The 17872-nt window shown below is 31.2% G+C and overlaps 1 protein-coding gene across 1 annotated transcript in view; it reads right to left on the bottom strand.

Moving 5' to 3' along the window:
- LOC123302580 (muscle calcium channel subunit alpha-1) overlaps positions 1 to 17604 on the bottom strand; it is a 42518-nt gene extending 24914 nt beyond the window's left edge. The window contains exons 1-5 of the mRNA XM_044885561.1: positions 17582 to 17604; positions 14990 to 15235; positions 1201 to 1447; positions 622 to 727; positions 300 to 546 (exon numbers count right to left, since the gene is read on the bottom strand). Of these exons, the coding sequence (XP_044741496.1) occupies positions 300 to 546; positions 622 to 727; positions 1201 to 1403 (556 nt within the window). The 5' untranslated portion in view covers positions 1404 to 1447; positions 14990 to 15235; positions 17582 to 17604. The remainder of the gene's footprint in view (positions 1 to 299; positions 547 to 621; positions 728 to 1200; positions 1448 to 14989; positions 15236 to 17581) is intronic.
- Between the last annotated feature and the right edge of the window lie 268 nt (positions 17605 to 17872).

Raw genomic sequence — 17872 nt, 5'->3', positions numbered from 1 at the left:
CTGTTATTTAAACTTTATGGGCGAATAATTTTAAGTCGAAGTCACCATTGTTATAACTTTATTGTGTGTCATAAACTTTATTGTGTGTCTCTTTATCCAAGTTCACATTGCTCATACAGGAGGAAGCGAGACGAGTATTCTACTCTTCTACCTATCTCAGTTTCTCTAAAAGTAATGAGACAGGTAGAAATGAAAATGATGTCTCTCTGTCTTACTCGTATTTTAGGTAAGGAGCCCGAGGGACTTCTGTAAGTCCCGTTTGCTCATGCCCGATTGAAAGGGAAACAGTGAAAACTTACTGGGAACTCCTGATACCAATCTCAATGGTCTCAATACTCGAAAAGCTCTCAAAGCTTTCACATCAAAACCATCTTTCATTATACTTGATAAAGTTGTACTAATCATACCAATAACTACAATTGTAAAATCTAGCAAGTTCCAACCATTTCTGAGATACGCCCCTGGATGCATCATGAAACCATATGCAATAATTTTCATAACACATTCAACTGTGAAAATTACTAAAAAAATGTATTCAATTTTTTCCTGAAAAATTAATAAAACATTTGCTATAGAAATTGGAAAATTTAAGGAAATTTGTGGATTTGAATTATATCATACCAAATATGCGTTTGTTGAGTTTGAATCCCCCGCAGGGAATGGTGTATAAACAGCTAAGGCAACGCAGTTGGCGAAAATTGTGAATAAGATTAAAAATTCAAAAGGTCTGGTAATTTCTGAATTAAGGAAAATATCAATAAAATACTAACTCGTCGATTTTCTTTCATGTCAGGTTTTTAAATTGGCCTCATAAAAAATGGGGGTCAGTCCTGGAGACAAGTGAAAATTTAAAAGTTTGGAATAACTGTCCTTATAAAAAAATAACCAACTTTTGTTTGAATCTTTTTTTCGCTGTTTACCCGTGAAGACAGTTATATATGTGTGACATGTATGTTGTTTAATGTGACAGAGTAATCAACACTGTCTATAAATGGTATTCCAACAATTAACTCAGTCAGTTGTTTGTTTTCACTTGTTTATTTTAATTTTTAAATTAATCAAGTATGAATAATTAAAATTTCATAACTTAATGGCTTTTTGAATGGCAGTCCAGCAACGACACTATTGGTCTACTTACAAACCCTTCGATTTCCTTAAATAACCCTTCGAAAAAGCGTAAACACATAAAAAAAAGGATACTTCCATTCTACAACATCGATACACATTTTGCGTAATGGATTTTTAAGAGGTAAACAAAATAACGCTCTTTGCGGTCGATCGGGCGGTGGTTTGCCCCCACGACGCACTGGCCTCTTGGGAGCGGGCTGTGTTTTGGCGGCACCAGCTGTGCCTGCCACACTGCTCGCTCCCGTTGGTCCAACAGCTCCTGCTACTGTACTCATCACTGCAGCGGCAGCCGCCCCAGATGCTCCCAATAGGCCTCCACCTAAAAACAAAACAAACATATATTTTTTAAACAATTGAGTGGTAACTGGAAACTCCATTATAAAAGAAATTCTATTTTATTATTTTTTTCTAATGAGTATAAAAGCTAAAATCGGTTATAAGGACAGATCATTATAGTCGCTATATCCAATATATAAGGTTTTATGCTATGTCGTTTTAAGGAGTTTCGATACCAAAACGAAAGTGTTACCATTTCAAGTCCATTCTCTATTCGTTGTGTGCATAGTCATGGTAGGGACAATAAAATCGATGCTTCCAGTGGAAAATTTTGGCGATAAAGGACGCTGTTATGACTAATTTGCAGTTCTTTACATGTTAATGTTATATTCGGCAAATACGGTTTACCATTTACATAAAAAACTTTAATCAATATTCCTCAAGTTTTATATTTTAAAATCATGCCAAAACTGAGAACTATGCATACAAATGAAAAACTTTATTCGGTAAAAACACTAACTTTGATAGTTAATTTCCCCTAAATCAGAATCGATATGAATTTTTCACAAAAGACGTATAATAGGATGCTTAATTGATCAATAAAATTTCAAATTTTTGGGATCATTATCATTTTTTCGGTATCGAAATAAATCGATTTTGACTGTACAAGTTTTGTAATAAAATTTTCTCTACTTTAAAAATATTTTTAACAAGTATACCTCAAACCAGTGACCTTATACTTTATTAAAAAAAAAAATAGGTAATTAGGTATTTTGTTTTTTTTTTGTACAACAACTTGCAAGCCTTACATGTTATAGTCATTGCATATACTAAAACTAATTAGCAGTTCGTTGTGGCTTTAAAACAGTTTCTCTTTTTAATTAAAAAACATGTTAAAATTTTGTTCTGTTCTTTGAATATACAACAACAAAAAACAATCGTAACTAAAAAATATTAACAGAGTAACATTTTGATGGAAAAAATAATTTTAAAATGGTAAAAAAATTTCGACGAATCATTAAAATATACGAAATTACGCCACACTGTTTTCGATGAAAATAATTTATTATGTTTTTGATTATGGAAATATGATTTAATTAAAAAAAATCAATAAATTTTATAATAATTAAGTTAGGTCTGATAGTATTGGCATGATTCTTTGTAAAGCCAATATAAAAAAAACAAATCATCTTTTATTGTTTTCATATAATTCATTTCTAAAGTGTTTATTTCAGGATTCAGTATTTATTGATTTTAAATAAGGTGCTTGTTTTTAATAACAAAATGTTAAAATATACCCGTTTCGCTGTGCAATTGCAAGCACGCAAAGTCAGTTCAATTTATTTGGCCTTAGCTAATAAAAACAATTGTTTAAAAATTTTAAAAAACAATTTTGAATTCTTAAGGTCTAATAATTTGCATTGGACAATCATATTAAAAAATTTCATACCGTGTATATGGCCAAGAGGTCGGATAGACAGAAATGGAGTAACAGATAGATTTTGCGTGGTTAAAATTTGCTCTAAACTCTCCAAAAATTTACAAGTATTTTTTATTTATTACGATAAAATACAGATATTTTTAGATATTTCAATAAAATCAATATGGAAAAATTGGAAAGAAACACGTTTGACAAAGAAAATGGAGAAACATTTTCGTAACATATATAAGGATAGTTTTTGATCTTTTGGTACGGAATCACTCCACTTATTCGTAGGTTCATCGTATTGTTTTTTTTTTGTATTTTCAATATCAATTGAAGAGTGTTAGTATTTCTTCTGTTTGTAATTTGACACATTAGTCCAAGCATACTACGATAAAAACCAGTGGATTTGCGAAAATATATCAAGCTTATTTTTAGAGAGAACCTTTTTAAATTAAAAAATCGAATTGCAAATAATCCGCTAGTGAGTTTAATTCGATTGAGTATTGAAATCCTTATATATTATAAATGTGAAAGTAAGTATGTTTGTTTGTTATGCTTTAACGCATAAACTACCGAATGGATTTGAATAAAACTGTACAACAATACAGCTCATACATCAGAATAACACGTGAGCTATAATTTATTATCATCATTTTGAACCAAAAATTAAAGATTTCTATAAAAATTCATGGCCATCTATTCTGATATACTCAATGAATTATGACTATTTCAGACTTAAAAAAAAATTGAAAATTATGCATATATTTTAGCTGTGTAAAACAATCCCTTCGAGTGTTATGTGGGTATCAAGCTAGTATCAGATAAAGGTTTGTTAAAATTAATAAATAAAACGAGTCGTAATATAAGTGAAAATGAAAAAATTGAGAAAAAGTTTCTTTGTGACCCAAAATGGTTATTCTAGTTTGACGAACAGAAATAAGTTACGCATTACATACACATTTATTTTTAAATAATTTTATGATGCAAGATTACAAATAATCGCGATTAATGATAAATTCAACATTTAAGATTAATAATTAATTAATTTTTTTTTTGATTATTTTTATTCGGGCTTTGTAATATAAAAAAATTATTGTTCCCCACTGTCATAAGCTGTTGATTTGTTTAGACTAGAGTTTTGTTTTATTTTAAGTTCGATTATAATTATTGTTTGTAATTAATAATTATTTAATTGTTTATTTTATCATGGTAATACTAAACCAAATGTGATTGTCGATAAGCCATTCGGCAATACTTCTAAACTTGGGTGGTAGTTTTATTAAACGTCCAATAATGGCGTTCAGCTGTTACCCATAACGAAATTGTTTTGCATGTTTGTAATCGTGATTATAGATAAATTTAAGATTAATAATTAATTATTATTATTTTTGATTATTTTTATTCGGGCTTTGTAATCTAAAAAAATATTGTTTCCTACTGTCATAAGCTGTTGATTTGTTTAGACTAGAATTTGTTTTATTTTATAATTCGATTATAATTGTTTGTAATTAATAATTATTTACATCAAACGCTTATCATGATTGCCGATTAGCCGCTCTACGCTACGTCTAAACTTGAGTAGCAGATTTATTAAGCATACAGCAATGGCAATGTCGTTCAGCTATTACCCATAATGAAACTGTTTTTCATAACAACTCGATCAATAAAAATCGAACTTGGTTAAATGGGACTTGGATAAGTGAGAAACGTCCATGATTGGAACTTATGCAGTGGTCCCAGCACTTTGGCACTGAATAGGGTATTCCTCTATTTTATAAAAGTACTTCAAAATGTTGATTTTGCTAATAAAAAGCCACCAAAAATTTATTTCGGAAAAATACACAAACTTTCTTGTCAAAAACTTAAATTTTAAACCTTCTTTAAACTGTCAAAAACGTGGGCATCCAATTTGATGACGGAATATCGGTATCATTATACGAAATAACACAAATAAGTTTGACAGATATATTCATAGACATCTGATTATAATAAATATAAATACTTATTATCTATTAATATATTATACCCAGCTGTCTACACTGAACTAATTGATGGTCTATGGCTCATACCGATATGAGCCACAGTCGCATCTTAATAATCGCATCTCTATAACTGAAAGAACCTGTATTCTGAGCTCTATTAATATAACCCTCTGGAATGGAAGTATATCTGGATGAGACAGATAATTATTTATACCTGGATTTTTTAGACACTGGGTATGTGGAATACCTCTATAAGAGAAACAAATTTGCAAGTCCCTTAATGTCACACTCAACCAGGTTTCACTGTAAAATGTATATACTTATTCGACCTGAAATTGCCGGCGGATTAGTTGCATTTCATTTTAGACATAAAAAAAGAGAAGTTTAAAAAGAAGTAATATGATTGGACTACGTTAATCAAAGAATTTTTAATTCGATATCAATGAAGGCCAAAGAAAATTTGTTTTTGTTTAACAATAGCAAAAGTTAGAGTTTTTATACCATGTATATGAAATATACCAAGGTATACTAAGTTTTGTCCTAAGTTTGTAACGCTTAAAAATATTGATGCTATGAACAAAATTTTGGTATAGGTGTTCATAAAATCACGTAATTAGTTCATTTCCGGTTGTCTCTCTGTCGTCTGTCCGTCTGTCATCCCGATTACTCAAAAACGAAAAGAGATATCAAGCTGAATAGCGTGCTGAGGACGTAAAAAGTGAGGTCGAGTTTGTAAATAAGCAACATAGGTCAATTGGGTCTTGGGTCCGTAGGACCTGTCTTGTAAAAAGTTAGAGGCAGAACAAAAGTTTAAATGTAAAAAAAAAAATAAACAACTTTTGTTTGAAACATTCTTACGTAAACATGTTTACCCGTGAGAGCGCAAATTGTAGTATTATATGGGTATATCAGTTATATGTGTGTGACATGTATGTATGTGTAATGTTACAGAGTAATCAACTCTGGTATTTCAACAAATAACTCAGTCAATTGTTTGGTTTCACTTGTTATTTTGTAAAAGCCACCTGTGACTGGTGTAATAATCACCCTATTCCTTTGTGTTTTTCATAAACAAGTATTTTGTTTTTATTGATTGATGTTTTTTACTCCCACCTACACATAATTATCTGTCAATTAAATGTAAAAAATCGTGTTCATGTAGTACAGTGAAAACTGGTTAAAGATATATGCAAGGATCAAATAATATTAGGTACTTCACTAATTAAATAAAAGATGGGGCGCCCTAATTCGAATTTTAGGTGGTCAAGCTTATATTTCATTTATTTTTTGCCCTCCCCGTTCTTTGGAGAAAAAGATACGCTCATGATCACGTATTTTTAAACAATTACATATATAAAACATATAATTATAAAATACATGGAAGTCACATAACCAAAACTTTTTAAAATGATTTTCATGTCTAGAAAACCACTGTTCTTTAATTTCGAATTTAAATTAGAATTCGTTTCTATGACCTCTATAAGTACGAAAACTGATATGAGTATCTATAAACTGAAATAATTGAGAATTACCGACCACAAAAACCCTCGTGCAACAAATTTGAAATCGTTTTCATCATTATTAACCGAATTGTGAATTTAATATTAACGGTTAATTTAAAATGTATATTAATTCTTCTAATTGCATATTTTTAATTTCTTATAAATCAGACTAGGTCAGAAAATTTCCTGACGCCTCAAATTTTCCGAACTTTGACCAATTTTTGTGCTTCGTTTCTTAGTCTATGAGTTTTGTCGAAATCACAAAAATTTTCTTTAAGGTAATTTTATCCAAAAAAATATATAAAAATCACTTTTCATTTAACAATTGGGTGACTCGAAGTAGTTACTGAGGGTGTTTCAATACAGCGTGTTCCACGATATTCTTGTGAAAGATAACATTAAATTGGAAACACAAAAAATACAGTAAATAAACAGTAAAATTTTATGAAATTAATTTAGTAACAATTATGTATGTGTATGTTATGAGAGATGAAATACATGATCGCGCTGCAAAACGTGTAGAAAGCAGGTAACGCTTTTAACGTTACCTGCTTTTGTCCATTTTCTGATAGAAACATACTGTTTTCATCCAGAAAACCAAAATCAAAAAGGTCTATTTTATGCTATCTTGTTACAAAAATATCTTTGGTCTGGGTCTCTTTGTTGAATATTTGTAATCAATGTTCAAAAATTAAATTAAGTTTAGTCTCAAGTTTGAAACGCTTAAAAATATTGATGCTATCAACAAAATTTTGGTACAGGTGTTCAAAAAATCATCTAATTAGTCCATTTCCCATTGTCTGTCTGTCCGTGTGTCATCACGATTATTCAAAAACGAAAAGAGATATCAAGCTGAAATTTTTATAGCATGCTTAGGACGTAAAAAGAGACGCCGAGTTCTTAAAGGAGCAACATAAGTCAATTGGATCTTTTGGGTTCGTAGGACTCATCTTGTAAACCGTTAGAGATAGAACAAAAGTTTAATTGTAAAAAATGTTCCTTATAAAAAAATAAACAACTTTTGTTTGAAACATTTTAGCTTAAACATCAATGTTTATCCACGAGGGTGCAAATTATGTACAAAGGTTATAGTATGTATTATATGGGAATATCAGTTATGAATGTGTGGCTATTGTAGTATCAAAACTGTCTATACATGGTATTTAAACAATTAACTCAGTGAATTGTTTGTTTTCACTTGTTTTAAAGTAAAATTAATACGTTGTAATTTAAATTTCTACACCATATCCCAACATACCACTTATTATAACTTTTATGTAAAATTAAAGTCGGTTATAGCGACTTTGTTTACAATAACGAATCGATTATTACGACCAATATTACCAACATACAACAATTATACAAACATATCATTTATAACAACATAGGATAAAATGGCATATCGTTTATAATGACTAAAAGGTATTGATGCGAGTGCTAAAGCTCATATTTATCGTTGGTTTTTTTGTACATGATGTGAAACCTGTGATAAAATAGAGCTACTATAGTATATAGGTACTTGCCCGTAGCCCATATGAACCTCATACACACACATACGACCCACCCCCCCCGCCTCAACCCATAATCTCTGCTCTAAAAACTAACTTACAAATAGCGTACGGTTTTTACTATTGTGTGTACAGAATATCTTCTATGGTACACAGTACAGTATACCTTTACTCAATGCATTATCTTTATACAGAGTGTCTTAAAATTACAGGGCCAGGCAGAAAAATTGGATTACGGGCGCAAACCATGCAGAAGAAATCAATTAATTGTGTACTTGCGTTATGAACGTTAAACACATCTAGGGAGCAAAAGTAAAGATTGTGTCAGATCTCCTATTCATTGCCGAGGGTGATAAAAATTAGATCTGAGATATTTTTTTACTTGCTCCCGTGGTGTGTATACTATTTTTCTCCCCGACGGAGGCAGAAAACGACAACTTTGTTTTGCAAAGCGGGATGAAAGTTGACACTTTCTGCCCGGAGGTGAGAAAAAAAACTTTCCAACGGTATATGTGGTTGAATTTTAGAGTTATCGTGTTGTCAGATGGACAGACGATCAGACGAACAGACAGACAACCAAAAATGAACTTATTAGGCGATTTTATGAACACCTATACCAAAATTTTATTCGTAGCATCAATATTTCTAAGCGTTACAAACTTGGTTTTAAACTTAGTATACCTTGACATATATTACAAATATACATGGTATAATTATGTAGAGGTTATGATTTACAAAGTTAAATAATATTTAACGTGCGAAATATTTGACGCATGTGCAGAAAGATTACCGAACAGTTAAAGCGAATACTGGCAAGTTAATCTGTCATCTATTTATCCTTGTCATGACATTTCATTTATCGACTAACTTCATGGTGTTTAAAAATTGTAACTAATTTCAACATGTAGTTTTCGTGTCACCATGTGCGGACGCATCATAAACATTCACTCTCATCATTTATTCATAGCGAGCCAACTTCAAAAATTTCTACAAATCTCGATCTAATTAACCAATTTTTGGATCAAATTCGAATTCAGCAAGTCAAAATTTACAAAGAATGTTGACTCACATGAAAACATCAAATTCAACACACATTCCTTTACTTAGTGTTACAGAATTGAAATTTTAGTGCACAAAACATCCTGAAACATTCTGTACAATATATTTGCTTTGTTCATAAAAAAAAGCTAACATTGTTTGAATCATATATTTTGATGTTCTGATTCTGATGAGCAAGTGTTAGTGATGTTCTGATTCTGATGAGCTTTGAGCTACCAGCTATGTTTATTGTGGTTGATGCTTGATGACTGAAACTAAATATATTCACTTTTAGAACGGGAGCTGGTTGGTAGTGAATATTAGTGTACTTTAGTACCACTGTACCACTGTAGTTCAGTAGCTGTACCAGTGTAATGTTCTATGTTAGTGCCTAGTACTAGATTGATTACGAAAACTAAAAGAGTAAGGCAGTGGCGGTCGATAATAGGTGAATTAAAGACCAACTTGGGCCCCTACCCAACTATTAACTATATCATAAAATTTGAAACTTTCTTTACTAATTTCACCTATGTTTAAGGAGATATGCAAGGATTGAATAATTCTAGGGATTTTAATAAAACTTTACAAATACATTTTTTGATTAACAAAGTTTACAAAAATCACAAAAATTCCTAGGTCATCCCGAGCTTTTTATTAATTTTTTTATCCTTCAAAGTTGACTGAAAAAGTGATGAATTATATAGGTTATCCTTTTCAATTGGATATTTCTATATCAAAAAATCTAGAGAGATGAAAAAATTACCATCAAAATATAAGGCTGTCGGTTATATCAAATCTAAATTTTAATGTAATTATTAGTTCATTGAAGATCCATCATTTGTTGAACAAAGACGATTATAGTTAGTTTATTAATGATTGAAGAGAGATATCTATATTATCAAATTTATAAGCATCACTTGCACACAATATATTATATATTTTTGTAGTTGCGTGGTATTATAAAGCTAAAAAAAATCACATTATTTGAGTACAAAGCATGTATTTGGTTTATATGTATGTACCGTGCAATAAACCAAAAAAAAAGCTGGAGACGCTTATAAAATATTCAGGATGGTTCAGAGCGTCTCAAGCTTTTACGAATAGTCAAGTATGAGTGACTCATAAGAAATATTTTTTTTTAGTTTCTTGTTAGCACAATAAAAGTAATTTCCTATTCCTGGACTTTTTTTTCTTGTATCCGCCACTGACTATGAGAATAAGGTCCATTAAAAAGCTTTATTATTTTAAATATTATTAAAAAAACATTGATAATAGATGTAATATAGAATTGTCTATTTTAAAATGTTTCTAACTGACACAAATTTTACCTATTTGTCTCTTTTTATCTATTTGTGTAGGCGTTCAGTGGGTTTCCTATGCTTTTACAGGTATTACCGAACATGGAGTGTATTTCGACGTATTTTGAGCCGCTGAATCCGAATTTTCAACTTGCTTATCGATCAGAGTAGGGGGGGGGATTTGTTATAAACCGAAGAATAGTAACGAAGCAAGCACGATTGTAAGTGGTCAGTTTTATCATTTTTTCGGCCCGTTATTAGTTAATAAGTCGAAAGCGAGCCCTTAGCGAAAGAAAACCCAAATAATTATATATGAGAAAATTGCAAATTTGTTCTAGTTAAAGACTCTTTTTTATTCTTTCAAATATCTCTATTAAAACTTGAGTTATTGCAACCGATCTCGAGTGTATGATGAAATTTTGATTAAAATCGTGAAACTTGAAAAAAATAGACAAAGAGAATCTTTAGAACCTTTTTCTTTCGCTAAGGGTTCGTTTTCGATCTATAAGCTAACCGCAGACTAGAAAAATGATAAAATTTAATACTTCTACCAGAATTGTTGATCGAATATGGGGAATTAGCCGTCCATGTACTTGAATATCAATGCTTTAAACCTTCAAGTATTTATTATTTTTGAAAAGGTTCGCCTGGCGTTAAAAAAGCAATAAAATTAATTCGATTTTAATGCGATTAAAAAGTTTATGTGAAATATGAGTAAACCTGTAACAGCTTAGTGTTAGTACTCATTACAAGTAGGCAGGCAGCATGCTTGAACGTTTAAAATGTAAAGTCTGGTGTGATCAACTGTATAACGTCCATATACAGACCACGCTTGTAGACAAAAGATTGTGCTCAATTGACGCGTTTAAATTGAGTTACTGCTACGCTATTTATTCGATTTTACGTTTCTTGCGACTTACGTTTCAAATTTTGAAGGTGGATTCTATTAGAATCATATAGGTTATCCTTTTCAATTGGATATTTCTATATCAAAAAATCTATGATGAAAAAATTATGAGTTCATCGATAATCCATCATTTGATGAACAAAGACGACTATAGTTAAAGTATTGATGATTGAAGAGCGATATCTATATTATCAAATTTATAAGCATCACTTGCACTTAATATATTATATATTTTTGTAGTTGCGTGGTATTTTAAAGCTAAAAAAAATCACATTACTTGACTACAAAGCATGTATTTGGTTTATATGTATGTACCGTGCAATAAACCAAGACTTTTTTACAATACTGTAGGGAAACAATCAGCGTAAATGTATTTTATGGAAAAACAAGTGCCGCTTGTTATAATTTTTTTGATAGAAAAATATTTGTCACGTTTTTATCTCATGAATATTAGATTTTCAAAATAATATTAAGAAAGTTAACCTTGCTACATAGTAAAACATCCCTTTTGAAACACTTTAATATATGATTTATATGATTTAAAACGCAAACTTGAGCATTGTAAGTGATATTGAAAAATTTTCGTACTTAAGGGATTAATGAGAATGCATATACGTGAAGATAAAGATGTTCCTTAGAAAACGTTACTTTTTGGGAACGTCCTTAAAACACGGGGTATAACCTCTATTTATTGGGGTATGGTCTGTATATGGAAGTTAAAAAAAATGTATACAGAAAATCTATTGGGTAAACACTAATTGTATTAAATGGTGTGTGTTTACTCACTTAGAAAAAAAAAATTGATCATCAATTAACCGATAAAATTTTCTAGACTATGTATTTTCCTTTGATAAAGGAAAATATATCATTTGTTAACAATGATTTCATTTTCATCGTTTATTGCACTCGTACTGCATCGATACCGATACGCAACCGACAAGAACCAGAGGCGAATTTAAGCAGGCCGCAAACAACCTTATAGCTTTCCTCAGGCAGAAACTCTTTTTGTGTTTATGAAATATACATCAAGGTATACTAAATTTAGTCTCAAGTCTGTAACGATAAGTTAAAACGAAAACAGCTATCGACCCGAACTTTTTATAGCGTGTTCAGGACGTAAAAACTGACTTTGAGTTCGTAAACGGGCAATATAGGTTAAGTGTGTCATGGATCCGTAGAAACCATCTTTTAAACCATAACAGATAGAAATGATTCCAAAAAAAAAATTACATAATTTTCGATCAAGTCGTTTTTTATACTGGGAAGTTATTCGTGTGAACCTCAAGGATTCGCAGACTCACCCCACGATAGTTTTAATTTTGATTTTTATTCGAAAATGAACTGAATGTTCGAAAATTTCCAAGAAAACTGTACCTATATGCATTTGTGTTACGGATTCCTAAATATGTATGAAATTTTGGATAAATGAAATTATGTTTAAGAAAATTAAATTATAAATGAAAAATAACATTCTTTCTTTTTTTTTAAATATTTACAAATCAATATTATTTATTGGCTAAACAATTTTCTTGAATTTCTATGCTATATGCTCGACGGCCAAACATACAAAAATTTATCAAATATCTTACTAAATTTTAGGACAAATTAGACTGAAACACACAAAGCTATTTTGAAACATTAAAGTCTGTTTAAGGCTAAGTTAACTAATATTACACGGCTTTATTTCAGCTTCGTTCCAGGCTAGAGAAATTTGCATGATGCCAAGAAGTTTTAAAGCTTTCCAAGCATCGATAATGTAGGAATAATGTAACCCTCTTCACCTCACTTTGAATACTTGTACTTCGAATAGGTTCTTGCTCAAAAATATTTTTATTGGCTCAATCGACGTTCGTTATTTAGCCACAAAATCGTGTGAAATCAATTTTTGGGTAGCATCAAAAACTATAAAAATATGGAGGAATTAAATGAACAAATAGAAAGAGAGGAACATAGCACGTGGTGACGTCATAGTTTGTGACAAAAGTTGTTTTGCAAGAATAATAATTAATTTTAATATCATATCTTGTCATTTTTTTTCGTACATTTTCAAATTTTAGGGAACAATACATTGAAATGGATATCAGGGCAAAGATTCCCAGGGGAGAGTTCCTCAGGGCAGAGTTCCCAACTTGAGAACTCTATAGCACGCGCATAAATAAACTAGTTTTCATAAACAAATATTGTATTATTAATTTTTCAACGGGATTAATGGTTCAATAAGTGAATTGATTATATAAATTTCCTTCAAATTATTTCATACTTTTGTAGTGATTCCAATTAATAAAATTATTATTTGTATACAATTAAATTAGGTTCTTCTATAATTCTGGAAAATTCAGGAAATTTTCATTATAACCAACTTTTTATTGACATAAACACGATTATAGATTTTTTTGAGTTACGTCTACACTGGTCTACACACTGTGCATTGTTCCTCTACAGAAGTGATTCCCAAAGTGGTATAGAGTAAAAAGGAAAAGTAAAAAGTAATCACTGTGACTGTTGACGGGATTAATAATTAATTTTCGACTTTTTAGCCCTCAAAATTGTTATATGAGAGGCAGTGGGGTAGCTCGCCTTGGAGGGACCCCGTATCAAAATTATTTGGGGGGCCCAAATAAAGATTTCTCACAAAAGAAACAAAATTAATTTTTGCTTGCATATGCAAGGGGCCTCTGTAGCTCGGGGGCCCCGTATCATTGATATGGCTGATACGGCGGTAACTACGCCCCTGATGAGAGGTTCATTAACCAGGTCACAATAATTAACGCACCCCTATTACTTTTGCAGGGACTACCATTAAGTAACAAACGCGACAATCGAATTAGTAATAATTAAAACTACAGTGGACCCCGGTAATCCGGCAAACGTTTTGCAGGGCTGTGTCGGACTACCGAATTTGTCGGATTGTAAAGTAATGACTAAGACCCCTTATAGTCCGGAATAAATCACAAATCCAATGATAAGATTCCATAAGTTATATTCAATAATTTGTATCTATTTATCATTATTTATTTATCATCGATCTACTTTCTCTGTTACTGCACGGCGCTCATACAGCAGCGAAGGAAATGGTTTGGTCCGGCCATAGTCGAACCAGAAGAAATTAGGAAACTCAGCGCTAGGAAAATCCTGGGTTTCAGTACATCAGTTGGTTATAATAGCCACTGAAAAGCGTAGCGAGGATAGAGTACAAGGATCTATTTGGCTAGGTGCTCTGAACCATTGCTTCGAGGCCCGATGCACGAGCATAGCCCGCTAACCTCCATACCCCTACCCCATACCCATCTATTTATCATCTTTTAATAGAAAAAAATAGTTCGAATTAAAGGGGCGCCGGACTAGCCAGGGGCCGGATTACCGGGGGTCCACTAAATCTTCTACAATAAGAATCTTTTAGGTAATACTTTCGAAACAAAAGACAAAATAATTTCATATTCTTTTGAAATCGAATTCATATTTTTGAAGTGATAACTCTTATAGCCATCTATATTTTTATCCCTCTCTTCTAGCCAAAACCGCAATTGCATCAAAACCAAAATTGATGTATTTGGATAATCCAATTAATTGGAAAAATCTTGCTGTGGCACGTTTATATATTTTAAGATAATCGACTTTTATTGCAATTTCGGTTAGTCGAAGGAAAAATATGTTCATACTATCTACCGTTAAATATTGAAACAGTCACTAAGTGTATTAAGATAAGGCTGAACTGACACTGCCCAAACTAACACTTTATATCGCCTTCCGCGATTAGTTGTGCTCGATCGGTTTTAATTACAACTATTGCAAATACTACAAGACCGTCTATTTGAGAATCTTACAGTCTTGTTTGATCTTCAGTCGAAAACATTAAAATTGGTCATAAAAATTATCACTTCAATTATACTTAAGTCAAAATAAACAAAAACGAGTTCAACTTACCGGTACCACAAACCGAGCCAGGATAATTGACTCCACCGCTGTATAAACAGATTTGTGTCCATGCACTGGGACTATCAGTACTATTATCCGCTTCCACAGATTTATTATTTGCTCGATTCCCGCCACCAATATGTGGTGATGTATGTACGCATGCGCAACCATACGCAATCCTATCACTTGGCAAATGATCCCTCGTATGATCGTTTGTAATTCCTGAGGATTCTTTTTGAACTTCATACTGTAATCCTGTCATCACAAAAAACTGATTAATCAAAATCGTACAGATCCGTTCGTTACGCCCCACACATTCCCCCCACACTCCATATTGAAAAAAAATAAATGAAAACGACGTAAGAGTATTTTTATGGTAATTCATGTATAATTTAACAAACAAGAAATATAATTATTAATTACCAAATCAATAGAAACAATTAAAGAGATATTAAGGACCCACCTGTGCAGTAAAAAATTGGTTCCATTATGAGAAAAAATGATAAATAATAAAAATGACACTGACAGTAATAGGTTTGGAGTTGGAATTTGTGTTGGAGTTGTTGGGTTTGGGTTCAAAGTTAAACAGGCTTTACAACATAAATTTTGGATGGTAAAAAGGTTGATTAGGTTTATGTTTCTAAATCTTGGTTCCATTGTTGAACTAGGGGGCACATATCACCAAACATTTACAAAAACATCAACAATACACATCCAATTAAATAGCAAAACATACTTTCGTAATAAGTCCATTTTATCAAAATTTGTTTCAAATTGTTTTACGTTTAAAATTGTTGAACGTTGTTATCAAAACAATATTTTTGTTTTGTGGAATCTTCGAGAAATTCAATTCGATATTTTTATTAGAATCATTGTTTTGTTTCGAGAGATATTGCAACGTGTAACTACATAGATACGCAAACGTTATGACCTGTGCCGACAAAGTTGACGCTATACTGATATTTTTCTGTCAACCCCTTGTATTCAATTTCACTACGATAACAACGAACACACCCCTTGACGTCTCATCCCTTAAACCCTGTCTTATATATGTATTACCTATACACTATACAAGATACAACAGTCATGTCCAAACCGGGACCATATATATACAAGTACAATGCCGGGATATGTACGCGCCTGAGCCTCTCCACGCTACCAACGAACACGCCCTCACTCTAACGCGTTACCTAGATATTCGTCTGTACCGTTTCCATCTATTTTTCTATATGTTCGTTTTCGATCTATTTCGAAATTATTCCAATCTTATTTTTTATTTTGGTGAAATTTTTAAATTTTTTACTCAAAAAATCTACATTAATTTTTAAATTAGATTTCGATTACAAAGTAGTCGTTATTAGCATGATTTTATAATTAGTTAATCGCAATTATTCTTGTCAATAAAATTGAGATTGTATTTCCGAGTTCGCTTCAAAATATCACTCTTCGTAGGTATAACTCAAATTTGGGATTAAAATTACTTTAAGACGTTAAAATTTCCAAAAAGTTGTCTCCAATTTATTTTTAGGGTAATTCCATGAATGGGAAGTAAATTACCTACTGTTTTTATACCATGTATATGAAATATATCAAGGTATACAAAGTTTAGTCCCAAGATTGTAATGTTTAAACATATTGATACTACGAACATAATTTTGGTACAGGTGTTCATAAAATCACCTAATTAGTCCATTTCCGCTTGTCCGTCCGTCCGTCTGTGGACACGATAACTCAAAAACGAAAAAAGATATTCAGTACGTAAAAAGTGAGGTCAAGTTCGTAAATGAGCATCATAGGTCAATTGGGTCTTGGGTCCGTAGGACCCATCTTGTAAACCGTTAGAGATAGAACAAAAGTTTAAATGTAAAAAATGTTCCTTATCAAGAATTAAACAACTTTTGTTTGAAACATTTTTTCGTAAACATCACTGTTTACCCGTGAGGGCGCCAATTAGGCGGAAATTTTATAATATGTACTATACTTGATTATCAGTTATGTATGTGTCACATGTTTGTATGTGTAATGTGATAAAGAAATCAACACTGACTATGCATGGTATTTCAAGAATTAACTCAGTCAATTGTTTCTTTTCACTTGTTTAAGTTGACAAATGCTTGAAACTTGATAAATAAATTTTATCGAAAAAATGCTTAAAACGAAAAATGAGTTTCAAGCATATGTCAACTTAAAAAAAGCACTCCGTATATATTTTGACGATATATTTGAATCTATTTTACATCTTGCCAAATAATTGTAATATCTGATTGGTCGTTATAAACGATGTCATTGTAACCGGTTTTCACTATATTTCTTTTTTACAACAATAAAAAATTCTTTCTTGAAATATTATTAAAACATAAAATTTATGTTATGAATACAAATTTTTCTAATAAAATTGATTATAACGCATGCGTAATCGTAGTACATGCAAAAAAGTATGCATGTGATTTTTTTTAACAATATTTGGTTTTGTATAGTTCCGAGTTCATCACTCTGTATTCAGATATTCAGGTATTCAAATATTCAATATTGTATAACTGTAAATTAATCATTTAGGATCCGAAAATCACACAAAATTAACAAAAAATATTTTAAAATTACCTCAATATTTGAAACATTTTTCCCATGTGTGAGTTAATTTTGTTGAATGATCCAATTATTCCTTGTTGGGTGAGTAATTGGCTCCGTTGCCTTGAGTCACTCGAATGAGTAATAAAATTAGTTTTATGCAATCAGTATAAACTGTTAAATATTCACTCAATATAGTTTTTTTTTTTTTTTGTAAAAATATTTCAAAAGTTTCTGTGTTTTTAAAGTTTTAATCACAAAAATCTCAGTTCTTGTTACTGAAACAGTTACTAAACTAAATAGGCTGACTTAATTCGAGTACTT

This window comes from Chrysoperla carnea, chromosome X (genome assembly GCF_905475395.1).
Source record: "Chrysoperla carnea chromosome X, inChrCarn1.1, whole genome shotgun sequence".
In the NCBI taxonomy this organism is placed as follows: domain Eukaryota; kingdom Metazoa; phylum Arthropoda; class Insecta; order Neuroptera; family Chrysopidae; genus Chrysoperla; species Chrysoperla carnea.
This window is presented reverse-complemented; position numbering and strand designations above follow the sequence as displayed.